General features: G+C 40.7%; 1 protein-coding gene across 17 annotated transcripts in view; it reads left to right on the forward strand.

Annotated features, from left to right (window-relative positions):
* CARF (calcium responsive transcription factor) overlaps window positions 1-12,007 on the forward strand; it is a 35,427-nt gene that overhangs the window by 5,012 nt on the left and 18,408 nt on the right. For 15 of the 17 annotated variants that reach the window (XR_010369108.1, XR_010369112.1, XR_010369118.1 and 12 more), the window contains exons 3-9: window positions 230-496; window positions 1,486-1,606; window positions 3,806-3,935; window positions 4,321-4,405; window positions 8,375-8,564; window positions 10,762-10,882; window positions 11,784-11,927. Coding sequence is in view for 1 of the 17 variants with exons in the window: in XM_064434098.1 (XP_064290168.1) it covers window positions 287-496; window positions 1,486-1,606; window positions 3,806-3,935; window positions 4,321-4,405; window positions 8,375-8,564; window positions 10,762-10,882; window positions 11,784-11,927 (1,001 nt within the window). In the remaining 16 variants the exon portion in view is untranslated. Of the gene's footprint in view, window positions 1-229; window positions 497-1,485; window positions 1,607-3,805; window positions 3,936-4,320; window positions 4,406-8,374; window positions 8,565-10,761; window positions 10,883-11,783; window positions 11,928-12,007 lie in introns of those variants that run through there. The other 2 variants (XR_010369121.1, XR_010369122.1) reach the window with 2 other exon arrangements.

A 12,007-nucleotide genomic window follows, 5' to 3' on the forward strand; every position in this document is an offset into this window, starting at 1 on the left:
GGTTTTGGGGAGCAGATTTTGAGCAAAAGGAATTTTCTTTTGTCTTAGTAGAGAGATTTTGTTCTAGGAAGCAGGGATATGAATAATTTTCAGCATGGAAATAGAAAACAAAAGTAGAACTGCTAGTGTTAGCCTCTTGATCCAGAAGGACAAGAGCTTTTCCGAGTATACAGTATGGCACACTGGTTTTAAATGTTCTTTTCTTTTTTTTTTTTTTTTTCCTTTGTAGAAGTTGCTGCTCAAAGTACATTTTACTGTTTTTCCCCTGTGAAAGCAACTGACGTGCATGGATTCCAGGGATCTGTTGTTTGGCCAGAGCGACTCTCCCCCAGCCCTGCCCATCGCAGTGTCCCTCCCGGGCAGTCCTCCGGCATCGGCTGTGCCGGCGCGGCCGCCCCAGCCACGGTCCCGCTCTGCCGAGGAGTTCCACCTGGCCGAGCAGCCCAGGCAGCCCCTGTGTGAGCTGCAGCCGCTGCGAGGGCCCGGTGCACCCATGGTGAGTGTGTCTGCAGACGGGCCTGGGCTGTGTTCACAGATCAGGGGGCTCTTTGAAGAACTTTCTTACACCGTGGCTTGTAGCAACAGCTGATTCAGACTTTATCTCTAGCAACAAGGTGGAACTTTTCAGTGGTACAGTTCATGCTCCAGTTGTTCTTCTTCACGTAGGCAAATCCTGTCTGCAGCCATTACTAATTTTAAATTGATGGTTTTTGTCAGTATCGAGCCTGGATGCTGCAGTGTGATAAGATCTTGTATTTCTATGCTGCTGCTTTCTCTATATCCCCTGGATAAGTCTCTGGTTTTCAGTAAGATTAGCAGTAAGATAAGTCATTATGTTTCACCTTTCCCTCAGCCCTCAATTAATTTTCTTAAAATGTTGCTTTGTAATTTGTAACAGCTATTTTGTAAAAAAGGTAACTCTCTCACCTGGAGTCCTGCCTAATTGTCTCCTATATAAATATACCATAAGGAGTTGTTGAAGTTTTTCAGAATCCCATGTGATTTAATTTGTCTAGTTTTTTTAAGCCTTGGAGCTTTTCTTCTCTCCGCTTTTGCATGAAATGCTGCCCATAGAGGTCAGTTTCTTAGAAGTAAAGGTCACAATTTTTATGTTACTATTAGTTCTGCTAGTCCATGAATGGAGTTACAGGGAATCAAACTATGAATGGCTTTCAGGTGTTTGTGTCTAATAACAGAGTTGTCAGTTTCAAATAAATGTGTAATTCATTGTAGAATCAGGTAAAGTACTGGTTTGTTTTTTTCTTTTTTTCCTTTCTTTAATTAAAGGCCTGTTTTGAAAGGGGAAAGTAACTTTAAGAAACTGACAATAAAGAGGCAGTGTTCTTATTATGTGAAGTCAAGTAGATATACAGGCCTTAACTCTAAGCAAAATATTTTCTGTTCTGGTAATAATCAAAGCCAGTCATGCTGCATGATCACCATACAAACTAGAGACGTTCATGCTTCTGTGTGATTGTCTTACAGATGATTGTTGCCAGCCAGTCAGAAAATGGACAGGTGCTGCATGTCATTCCTTCTGCCCAGCCAGGAGTGACTCAAGTGATTATTCCTCCAGGTCAGCTTCTGGATGTGACCAGCACGCAGGGTGAGTTTAACCTGTGGGACTTGAGGGTTTGTGCTCCTGTGACTAAGCTCATCCTCCATGGTCTTTTAAAGCACCTTGTTTCCTTTTCTTAGTTATAAGACAAAATACATCCTGAATCTGCTTTCTGATTGTGAATCTGGTGCCTCACACACCACATTTTCTGTTGGGCAAAGGTCTTATGAAAGCTTATGAGAGCTATTATGCCCCCTTTCTGAAGGGTATGTGATGGATAGATATCAAGCACAGAGTTGTTTCTTGCCTTATTTACCTTTAATAAGGATATTTGTGTCATCAGCTGTACTATCAGCTTCAAATTTTCAGTATTTGTTTACTTCATTGTGAATGAAGTAGTTAATTCCTGTAGTGCAGACAGGCCAGAAGAACATTAAATCTTCTGTTCACTGGTGATGATGCATCTTCTGTGAAGCCAGGAATTAGTCATTTATGTAGAAATTCAGGTTCCAGTCAAAGAAAATAAGGTGTAACTTTCCATTCATTGGAATGTGTTAGTTGTCACATTTTAAGCATGTGCTGAGATACACAACTAGAATCTCAAATTTTAAGGTTTTCTCTAAAAAATGGGCATACTGAAATCTGACAGCACTGTTTATTTATCTGCAATCCTTGCTGGATGGCAAAACACTGTGTACTAGGTTGCATTCACAGAGTGAGACTGAGAATGAGGTGGTCACATTTGGTTAAATTCTCAAATGTTTTTTAAACTGTTTTTTCATTCTCTCTATAAAGTTCTCAAAATTTGAGCACTGGTGAAGTGTTCCTGTGGAATGATAGCTCAGAATAAGAATAGAGTCCTGGTGCTGGGTGGATAGAAGAAAGATTTGGCATTCAAGTAGTGATCTAGCTCTTTTCACTTAGGGTTGCAGTAGGTTTTCCTGACCTTGCATTGAAAGACTTGTTCCTACCCTAATGCTCAACCTTCCCTCCCTCTCCAGCTCTTGCAGGGGTATAACTGGACTTGGTTACAGCAGAATCTTACATTACTGTAAAGCTGACTGGCAACCTTTAGTTACAAAATAATTGCTGCTACTCTTTGTAAGCACTAAGTTGAAATAATAAAGTTTTGCATTTCCATTTTTTATTTCTCAATGTGAGGCTCAGTCTGATAGTATTTGAATACATGTTCTACAACAGTACTACAGGTGTCATTTTGTCATACAGGGTTTTTGTTGGTTTTTTCTAGAGACTGTGTAAAAGACTTTGTAGTGATTTGGTCTTTAATAGACAGTTGGGGCGACTAGTCAGCAGTTTACTGTGGAGTTGAAAGAGAAAGGAGAGTGGCCTGTCAGCTCCTGAGTTTCACTTGTCTGCACATGGTGGTAATGCACAGAATGGTGCAGACTTCAGAGTAGCCTGTAGTGTCTTGAGGGCATGTCTCTGTAGGAGGAACCAGTGCTTTGAGCCAGAGTGCTGTTAATCCAAGTGCACACTTAGGAATCTTCTTATGGAGCTTTGTGTGGATCCATTTCTGTACTGTGTCAATAGCTTACCACTCTCTCTGGATGAGGGAAAGAAGCTTTCATAACTGAAGGGCAAAAATCCCTCATCTAAAGAGACCTCATCTAAAGAGACCTGTGTTTATGTTGAGACCAAAATATTGAACGTCTGCTTTCACAGTTTTCCATTTTGTTTTTGTTTAACTGTACACACAGGCTTCAATCTAAGAGCAATTTTTGGCTTGAGGATTGCTCCCTATTACCAAGAAAGGCTAAAACATTTGTTCTAACAGCATGTCAGATTCAATTACAAGAGGCCTGTTTTTCTTGTTTAAGTGTTCTTTTCTAAGTACAACACAGTATCATTACCTCATTTCTTTCTTGTTTTAAAAGCAACCAGTATGTGACTTGCAGCTGAACAAAATACTTGTGCAATCCTGTATGGATTCCTGGAAGCAGGGTAATTTGCAAGTTGTTCTGATTGTTTGCCTCGTTGTGGAAGGATTCATAAGCAGTAGCACAATTACCAAAGTCCTTAAATATAAGCAGCCTTATCAAGTGTATTTTCATATGTGTGCCAGGAGTTTGAGCACTGATTCAGAGCTATTAGACTGCTTTATCATCTATAAAACTCCTTTCCTACGTCAAAAGGCTTGCTTTAACAACACACAAAGTTTAATCATAGCTTGTTTTCCCCATTCTACATTCAGTTATTAACCAGGAAGCTGCTGGTTTTTTTGTAAAGATGTTTCAGAAGAGAAGTGTGGTGATGGGAACCTGCAGACTGTGGTGGTGGCTTCCATAGCAGACAGTGCCAGCAGTTACATTCTACATCCACAGGCATCTCTCACCCTATCAAAAAAAGCAACCACCAGGTAGGTCAGGGGTTAAAGGGATGAACAATCACTTTGATCCACTGTTAGCACTGCCTTTTTTTCTTGCAGTTTCTTTTTGCAATGGTTATCACAAAATTACCATGGAAGAGAAGTTATGAAGCCACAGTGTACTGAATGTTTGGAGGACTTGAATGTAGAAACCAGTTGGGTTTTTTTATATTTTTACTCAGTGTAAATTATTTTAACAATGAAGTAGAATACGAAAATGAAAACCACAGGTTTTTAAGGCATGTTGATACAATATCCATAGCTTGATCATACGCTCTAGGGTTCTACATAATACACTGATTTGATCTTTTTTGTAGTTTAGACCAAGTTGTTGCTTTTCTGAATGTCTGTATAGACTTCTATTATTTTTTTTCAGGGTAGTGGAAGATTCTTTTCCAATCCCTCTTCAGCCATTGCCACTAAATACGCCTGCATGGGCACGCCGTCTCAGGAACTGTGAGGTGGGCCACAAAGAATTCTGACTTAACGTTTTATCATCTAGCTCTGAGGTAGTGTTCCTGTTCCTTGAAAGGGAGAATTCATAGCTGTAGAAGTGTTCAAGCTTCTTGGTATACAGCACTGGTACTGCTAGCACAGTTAAACACATAAGATGCTGTGAAATCCCTCTCTATTTTGAGAATTTTAGAATAACTGACCATCAACTGCTCCTGAATTAAAAGAAATGTTGCTGAAAACCTGATACCTTGTAGTGGTGGGAAAAGCTGTTGTGTGCCATGTTAGGGTTTTCTGTTGACCAACAGTGCAAACTTTGCTAACTTCTGCAGCTGTTCATGTGGTTTGTGTTATCACGTAGAAATCAAAATCCATGTGATTGGCCAGTGTCAAGTCTGAGACTTAACACACCCTAATATCAATATTTCACTAAGGATTCCTATTTTAGATATTATTGCTGATTTTTATTTTTTGTCCTAGCAAGTGCTTGTTTCCTCTTTTGTTAAAAAATACTGTGTCTTTATCTTCTGTGATGGCTTTTGACTTAAACAGAACTCTTCCTTTTTGCATATTGTTAGATGTTTGCAGAACTGTCCTGATGACTAGGATGCTATCAGCAGCTAGAATGCATCATACATCCCTTAACAGGAAGGGAGGGGAGATGTGAAGTTTCTTGAGAGATCAGTGACCCCTTCCTCCTGCTGCCTGACTCTTCCTGACAGATGTTTATTTTACTTTCTCTTAATACTTTTTAAAAGGGAAGCTCATACTCTATAGCTGCCTAATCTCTTTAGATATCTCTAATATCTCTACCACTGTTTTTTTTTTCTGTTGGCTTGGCCACTGATAACTAGAAGTTGCAGTTTGAGGGACCTAGAAATTTAATTTCTTTCTGTATCTGCTTAGAAGCAATTTTAAAATTAAATATATTCATCTGTTCCTTTTATGTTATGCAATTCATTTAATACATGTGGTACTGTGCACTCTTATGTCCACATAAATGTTAAGAAGTCAGAAAATTCTTAGCATGAATTCTTCCATGGTGGAGATACCATTTTTACAGAATCAGCTGCTTAATTCAGTTGGCCAGTTAGTTCATAAAGTTCACTGTGTTTTTAGCACTATGTGGTACATTCTTTCCTGTATGTGGCTGATCTGAATCATTTATTGTTTGTATCATTATCGGGGGACTTAGGATCTGCTTTGTCTCTCTATTACAAGAAATAGCTGCTGTGTTTAGAATTCATATTGACATTTATAGAAAAGTTCTTCTTTTTAAAGAAAAGGAAATAGAAATAATGTCTATTTGAATATGTTCAGAGGACACAAATACCTCCCTCTGCTGTTCAGCAGAGCTGTTGCCTGTATGCATTAATCCTCCCTGATCCACCAGAGAGTGCTGGGATGTATTGTGCCTTTTTTTGGGCACAGGCCAGAGACACTGGAATTTTTTTGAGGCGTCAATTGTCTTTCAGGGGTGACAAAAAATTTTGTTATTAGTAACAGAATTGAAGGGTCCTACTGAAATTTGGAGATCCAGTTTGGAGAGATGCTGGTAAATATGTCAGCTTGCAACTCTACTTTTTCACTTGTCTGCCACAATTGAAACAAGCTTAAAACAGTTTTGTGGTCTCTGTGACTTGCACAAGGTATCAGCAGGTGAAGCCACTGCATTCCAAAGGCCAGCGACTCCTCTGGCAGTTGATACTGTGGGCAAACACAGAGCAATAAAAGCTGGCTGCCTTGAAATGTTCAGCTTACACTTGCTGTGTCTGGACTGCAAAGTGCCTCTGGTGCCCTGCTGCTGGGAGTTTCCTCAAGGAAAACTGCAGTCTTGGTGTGTGTACTTTAGGGTTAGCTTTTATGTACTTTGCTGAGGCAAGGCCAGGGGAGAAAGAAGGAATCACTCAACTTTTTTGACTTGAACCTTGGAGTTAAAGGGCTGAAGAGTATGTGATTGCTTCAAGGTAATTACATTGTTACAGAGTTAATTTAAACAGTTTATTTCAACAACTTATATTTAGTTTTCAGTGGTCTGGTCAGAATGCGTTTCCTGCATGTATCAGCCTACTGAAATAAAATGTAATTTAAAACTGCATTCATTAACTGTACAAAATTAATTTATTTGTCTGAAGAAGGTAGTCTTGTTTGTCCATTTTTTTCCTGCCTGTGAAGCCTGTAGAAAGCAGAGATCTTACATGCTCTTTGGTTTTCTTCTTGTCCTCCTCCTCCCTTTCCACCAGTTTAGGGAAAATGATCTAACTTGTGCAAAAGCCAGAATAGGGGAGAGTTCCTTAACTGTTCTTGCTACTTTTCTGTTACAATGGTTTTGTCAGTCTTCTCATCTCTCTAGAATAAGACCAATGACCTATTTTTAGTGACAGGTGTAAGGTATGGGAAAAAAGCCCAGCTGGTTTTGCAGCATTTATTATGTGCAGTGGTGCTGTAATCCCTCTTCTGAAAGGCAACATCCCAGACTTCTGGGAAGAAACAAGTTCTGGTACTTCTCAGGCTACTTTGCTTCTCCTGAATTTTTCAGATCAAATTTTGTTCAGAAGTATTATTTATAACTTGTAGCTAAACAATTGCCAATGTCCCTTGCTCCCACAGCCGTGTGAGTGCAGGCTGTGCAGACCTGCTTAGCTGCTGCAGCAGTGCCTGCAGAGCAGTGAGCTCTGAGGTGTGAGCAGCTCGTGTCTCAGTGGCTCACACCCAGTGCACACACAGCCCTGCGTGTCTGGCCTTGCACCAGCAGCAGCACTGTGCTGGTCCTGTTCATTCACAAGATCTTCTTGTTGACTTCAGGTCTTGCTGACCACAGACATTCTGTTTCTCTTAGATGAGTGTGAGGCAGGTTTTAAGCAGTTGCTGCTAAGGTATCTGTGTGATAATCTTGGAGAGACGCTGTTGCTCTTTTGCTGTCAGTATTATTTAAACATCTGGCTGTTCTATCGCTGAAGGTGACAAAACAAATCTATCAGACCTTAGTACTCATTCACCATGTGTTTGTCCCACAGATACACTTTAAGACTGAGCTGGCAAATACTCTGGCTGTTACAGCTGCTTGGCCAGCCTGACCTTCAACTGCATATGAACAGAAGCAAGTGTTGCATTCTGAGTTTGGATAAAAAGTTCTTCTCTGTTCCAGTAATTTTGTTGCTTGCTGGCTGGCCTTTGCAGACCAGCGCCTAACGGACTGTGATGGAACTGAGTAGTTGGATAACTACTGAGTAGCTGGAGTAGCAACTACTGAGTAGCTGGAAAACTTCCTTGAGTCAAGTTACATGCAGTTTTTGTGGATTTGCCCAGACATTAGCAGAGATCATTGAAACTGTCATCAGTTTGCCCATGGCAAATCTGGTATAGTATGTTTCTGTGTAATGCTGAGAATCAAGAGTGCCTCGAAGGCTGGGAGGGATGTTGTGTGAGACATTCAGTTCAGAGTTACTGCACTGAATAGCTGAGACAGTTACTGGTGGTATGGGCAGGTGCATTCTGCTCCAGCTCAGTGCAGCGTGTGTGTTGCAATAGATGCAGAAACAATTATTAGTGATTCAGGGATCCTCTATGGAAGTCAAGTAAAAAACGTCATCTAATAGTAATTTGTGTAGTGAGTGACTGCAACTGATGTGTGTGTTGGGGGTAAATCACAGGAGTGAAGTTGTCCTCTGGAAATCAGAGTTGACAGTGACTGTAGCCTTTTCAGGGGTTCTTGATGTTCTTAGGGTTTTGGTTGGCTGAAAAATTCCTGACCTCAGTGGGGACTGCTCTTCTGTTAGATCCTGTGATAAATCTCTTTATGAGGATACTACTGTGGGGAATCCCCAAAAAACATGGAATGCCAAAAACCACAGAATGCCAAAAATCTGGGCCTGTGTTCTCACCTGCCGGAGTCCCTGACTGCTTTCGTTTCCTCGTGTAGTGCTGAGCAGTCAGCTGGGTGAATAATCCTATTATTTCCCGTCCTTTCCATGCAGAGAATTGGGGACTCGTACCGCGGCTATTGTGTGAGCGAGGCAGAGTTAGAGAGCGTGCTCACGCTCCACAAGCAGCAGACACAGAGCGTGTGGGGCACGCGCCAGTCTCCAAGCCCAGCCAAACCCGCCACACGGTTGATGTGGAAATCTCAGTATGTCCCATATGATGGGATCCCCTTTGTCAATGCAGGTAACTAACTTTTATTTTAATAACTGCTTTCAAAATTTCAACACCAGCTCCCAGCTGGCCACAAAGAAGAATCTTTGTTGTTCCTTAGCTCTGATAAGGCCAGGACACAAACATAAAAAAAGAAGCAGCTTGCACACTGCTGTGAGAGTCTGAGGGAGCTTGTTTCCTTTTTTATGTTTTGCTATGATTATTTCCTTTTGTCCTTTAGAGTTTAGCTAAGTACCATTTGGTGGGGGTTCTTGTGATGAGGTCTTTAGGGAGAGGTCCCATCTGCTCTCTTGGGACGTGAAAGCCCTCATAAGGGTGAGAGCTTGTTCAATTATTCTTGTCTAACTTGAAGATCTTTAGAAGAGTTTGTTCCACAGGAGTCAATAAACTATTTAAATTGCAAACATTAAAGTAATAAATAAATAAATAAATAAATAAATTCAAAGTGCCAAACAAGCAAGACAGACCTTCAACAGACAAGACATCAACAGACCTCAGCAGAGAGACTTTTGGCGTTTGGGGTTCTTTTTGAAATGTTCATGCAGACTTCACAGCTTGATAATTACATATTTAGCTCATGCATTACATATGTGAAAGAGTTTACATATTGCCAAGAGTTTAATTTGCATATAAAATGAATGAGCTTTACTTGCTACATAGAGAAAATGAGTGACAGGAATGTAAGTTATGTTTGAGGTTTTTTCTTCTTTTTCCCTGAAAGTTACTAAAAAAGGGGAATTTTAGCATCAGTTTTAAAGCTTCAGCCATAAACTGTGACATAAAAGAAAACTAAGAATTAAATCAAAGTAACTTACCCATTTTTTTCCCCAACATGCATATGAGACATCTTTAGTTTCATCTAGATATTTTGGTATCTTATGGAAACACATTATGTTGCTGTTATAATACTTCAGAAGTTTCTGGGTATATCACTTGTGGCATAGGCAGCTCCTTGCCTGCATACTTGAGTACACAAACTATAAATAAAAGATAACTAAATGTGATGTGGAAGAAATCTGGAAGATGTCCCTTTCTTGACCACTTTAATGCTTTGCTTGTCAATCCCTTTTGTTAGAGGCCTGACTGGAAGAAGTCACTTAAATCGAGTTTAGAGCAAAGCAATATTTGACCTTGTCTGGTTTTGTGGGAGTGTGCTGTGCAGTTAAGATTTCTTAACTGCAAGGCTGAGCTTTTATGGGACAGCATGGTCTGAGGTGTTGATTTAAGCCAAGATGCTGGAAATGTCTGCTGACCTTGTCTCATGGTATGACCCCAGCTGGAAATCGCCACAGAGCTGCTCACTCATTCCCCCAGTGGATGGGGGGAGAATTGGACAGCTATAAGTGAGAAAACTCATAGGCTGAGATAGGAACTGTTTAAAAGGTTCCACACACACAAGCAAAGCAAAGAATTAATTCACAACTTTCCATCCTCAGGACAGCATTTGTGACGGTTACTTGGGAAGACAAACACTCTAACTTTGAATATCCCCCCACCTTCCTCCTCCTTCCCTTGGCTCTGTATGCTGCACATGGTGCCATATGACATGAATATGACTTTGGTCATTTTGGGTCAGCTGTCCCAGCTGTGTCCCCTCCCAGTTTCTTGTGTCCCTAAGCCTCCTCATTGGTGGGGTGGGGTGAGAGGCAGAAAAGACCTTGACTCTGTGTAAGCCCTGCTCTGCAGTAACTAAACATCCCTGTGTTATCAGCACAGCATCATCCCTGTGTTTCCAGCACAAATCCAAAACACAGCTTCACACTGGCTACTGTGAAGAAAGTTAACTCTATTGCAGCCAAAACCATCCCACCTTTGATTTCAGCTGTGGGTTTTCTGCATTGTTTTGGGGGTTCTGCTTTTTATGTTTATTACCAGTATTGTGCTCCTTTGGTAGCTTGCAAGACTTCTCATCTTGTAAAGTATTGGTGCTCACCAGGGCAAAGTCCAGTATTTTGTCCTCACATATGTTGAGGAGTGCTGTGAGGTGTAGTAAGTTTGAGAAATGGTTTAAAGTGCTCTATGTTCTTACATGCTGGGAGAGAAGCATTTGCATTGTATTTGCTTGCTGTACCTGAGGGTTCTGCCTTCTGAAGAGTCTGATGGCAAACAGAAAGGACTGCTTCACAACTCTTATCTCCTCTGTAGTTAGTATTTTACTGTAATGAATTAAGTGTTTGCTTGAACAGAGTGCATTACTTTCTGTTTTCAGGAAGCAGAGCCATTGTAATGGAGTGCCAATATGGGCCAAGGAGGAAAGGATTCCAGCCTAAAAAAGCTGGTGAGCAGGAAAGCACCTCTAGCCAGCTGTACAAAGCCACTTGTCCAGCAAGGTAAGAATTATGTATAAAGCTGTAAGAGTGACTGAGCATCCTAAGAATGCATTCTTTCTGTGAGCCATGACAGAGCACTGGTTTGGGGTGGTAGCTGATACTCACAGTAGCTCTTCTGCTTTATCTCCATGATAACTTGAGGTTGATGCTTATTTAGAGGTAAGGAAGAAATGCTGTCCTGTCTAACTGAATAAGGCTGAAATTTGATAGGTTTCCTGAATGCAAAATAGCACTACATCACTCTATGAAATACAAGTGGGAGTCATTATCTACCTGAGCATTCACAAGTTATTGTGGGGTCCTTTAGTGACTATTTCTGCTTCTAAAACTTTGTCATCTTATTTGTTGTTTCTTCTTCAGGCTTTTAATTGCACTGATACCAATCAATCATGCTAATTTAGCACATGTTCTGTAGGCTGAAGGAGTTACAGTTCTTCCTGTTCACTGGGGATTTTCTCCTTCTTCAACACTAATTTTTTTTTTCCTCACCCTTGAGCATTCTCCTGAGTGCCTGTTCAGTTTTTACTGAGCTAAGAGTGTGTTTGATGATAGTTGCAGCTAGGTCTGTGTGTGTTCAGTCCTGCATAGCTGAGTGAACTGTAGCCTGTTCACAATTGGTGTTGTGCTTTTCCTATAGTGAGGGACGAGGGCTTTTGTTGAGGAGTAAAATCACTCTGGCTGAGCAGCTTCCAGACCAGAACAGAAGTGTGTCTGTCTGCATCCATATCTATTAATGTATCCTTAAGAATTTTGCAGTTCTTTTAGACTCCTCACACCTGACATCACTCTGCTTGAACTTTTTCTATATTAATGCCTGATATGAAGTAAGTGGGATTTTTGCCTTTCCCTTCCCAAAGACAAAGTATACTGATGGAGAATTTTTTTTATTCCTCCTTGGAAGGATCTATATTAAAAAGGTCCAAAAGTTTCCAGAATACAGGGTTCCTACTGACCCTAAAATTGACAAGAAAATCATAAGAATGGAGCAGGAGAAAGCATTCAACATGCTGAAGAAGAACTTGATAGATGCTGGTGGTGTTCTCAGGTGAAACTTCCACTTTTTTCTTTATTTTCACAAATGAAGCAGAAAAGAGCGGTATTTTACTTGATTTTTTTTTTTACTTA

The sequence above is a fragment of the Passer domesticus genome, chromosome 10 (genome assembly GCF_036417665.1).
Source record: "Passer domesticus isolate bPasDom1 chromosome 10, bPasDom1.hap1, whole genome shotgun sequence".
In the NCBI taxonomy this organism is placed as follows: domain Eukaryota; kingdom Metazoa; phylum Chordata; class Aves; order Passeriformes; family Passeridae; genus Passer; species Passer domesticus.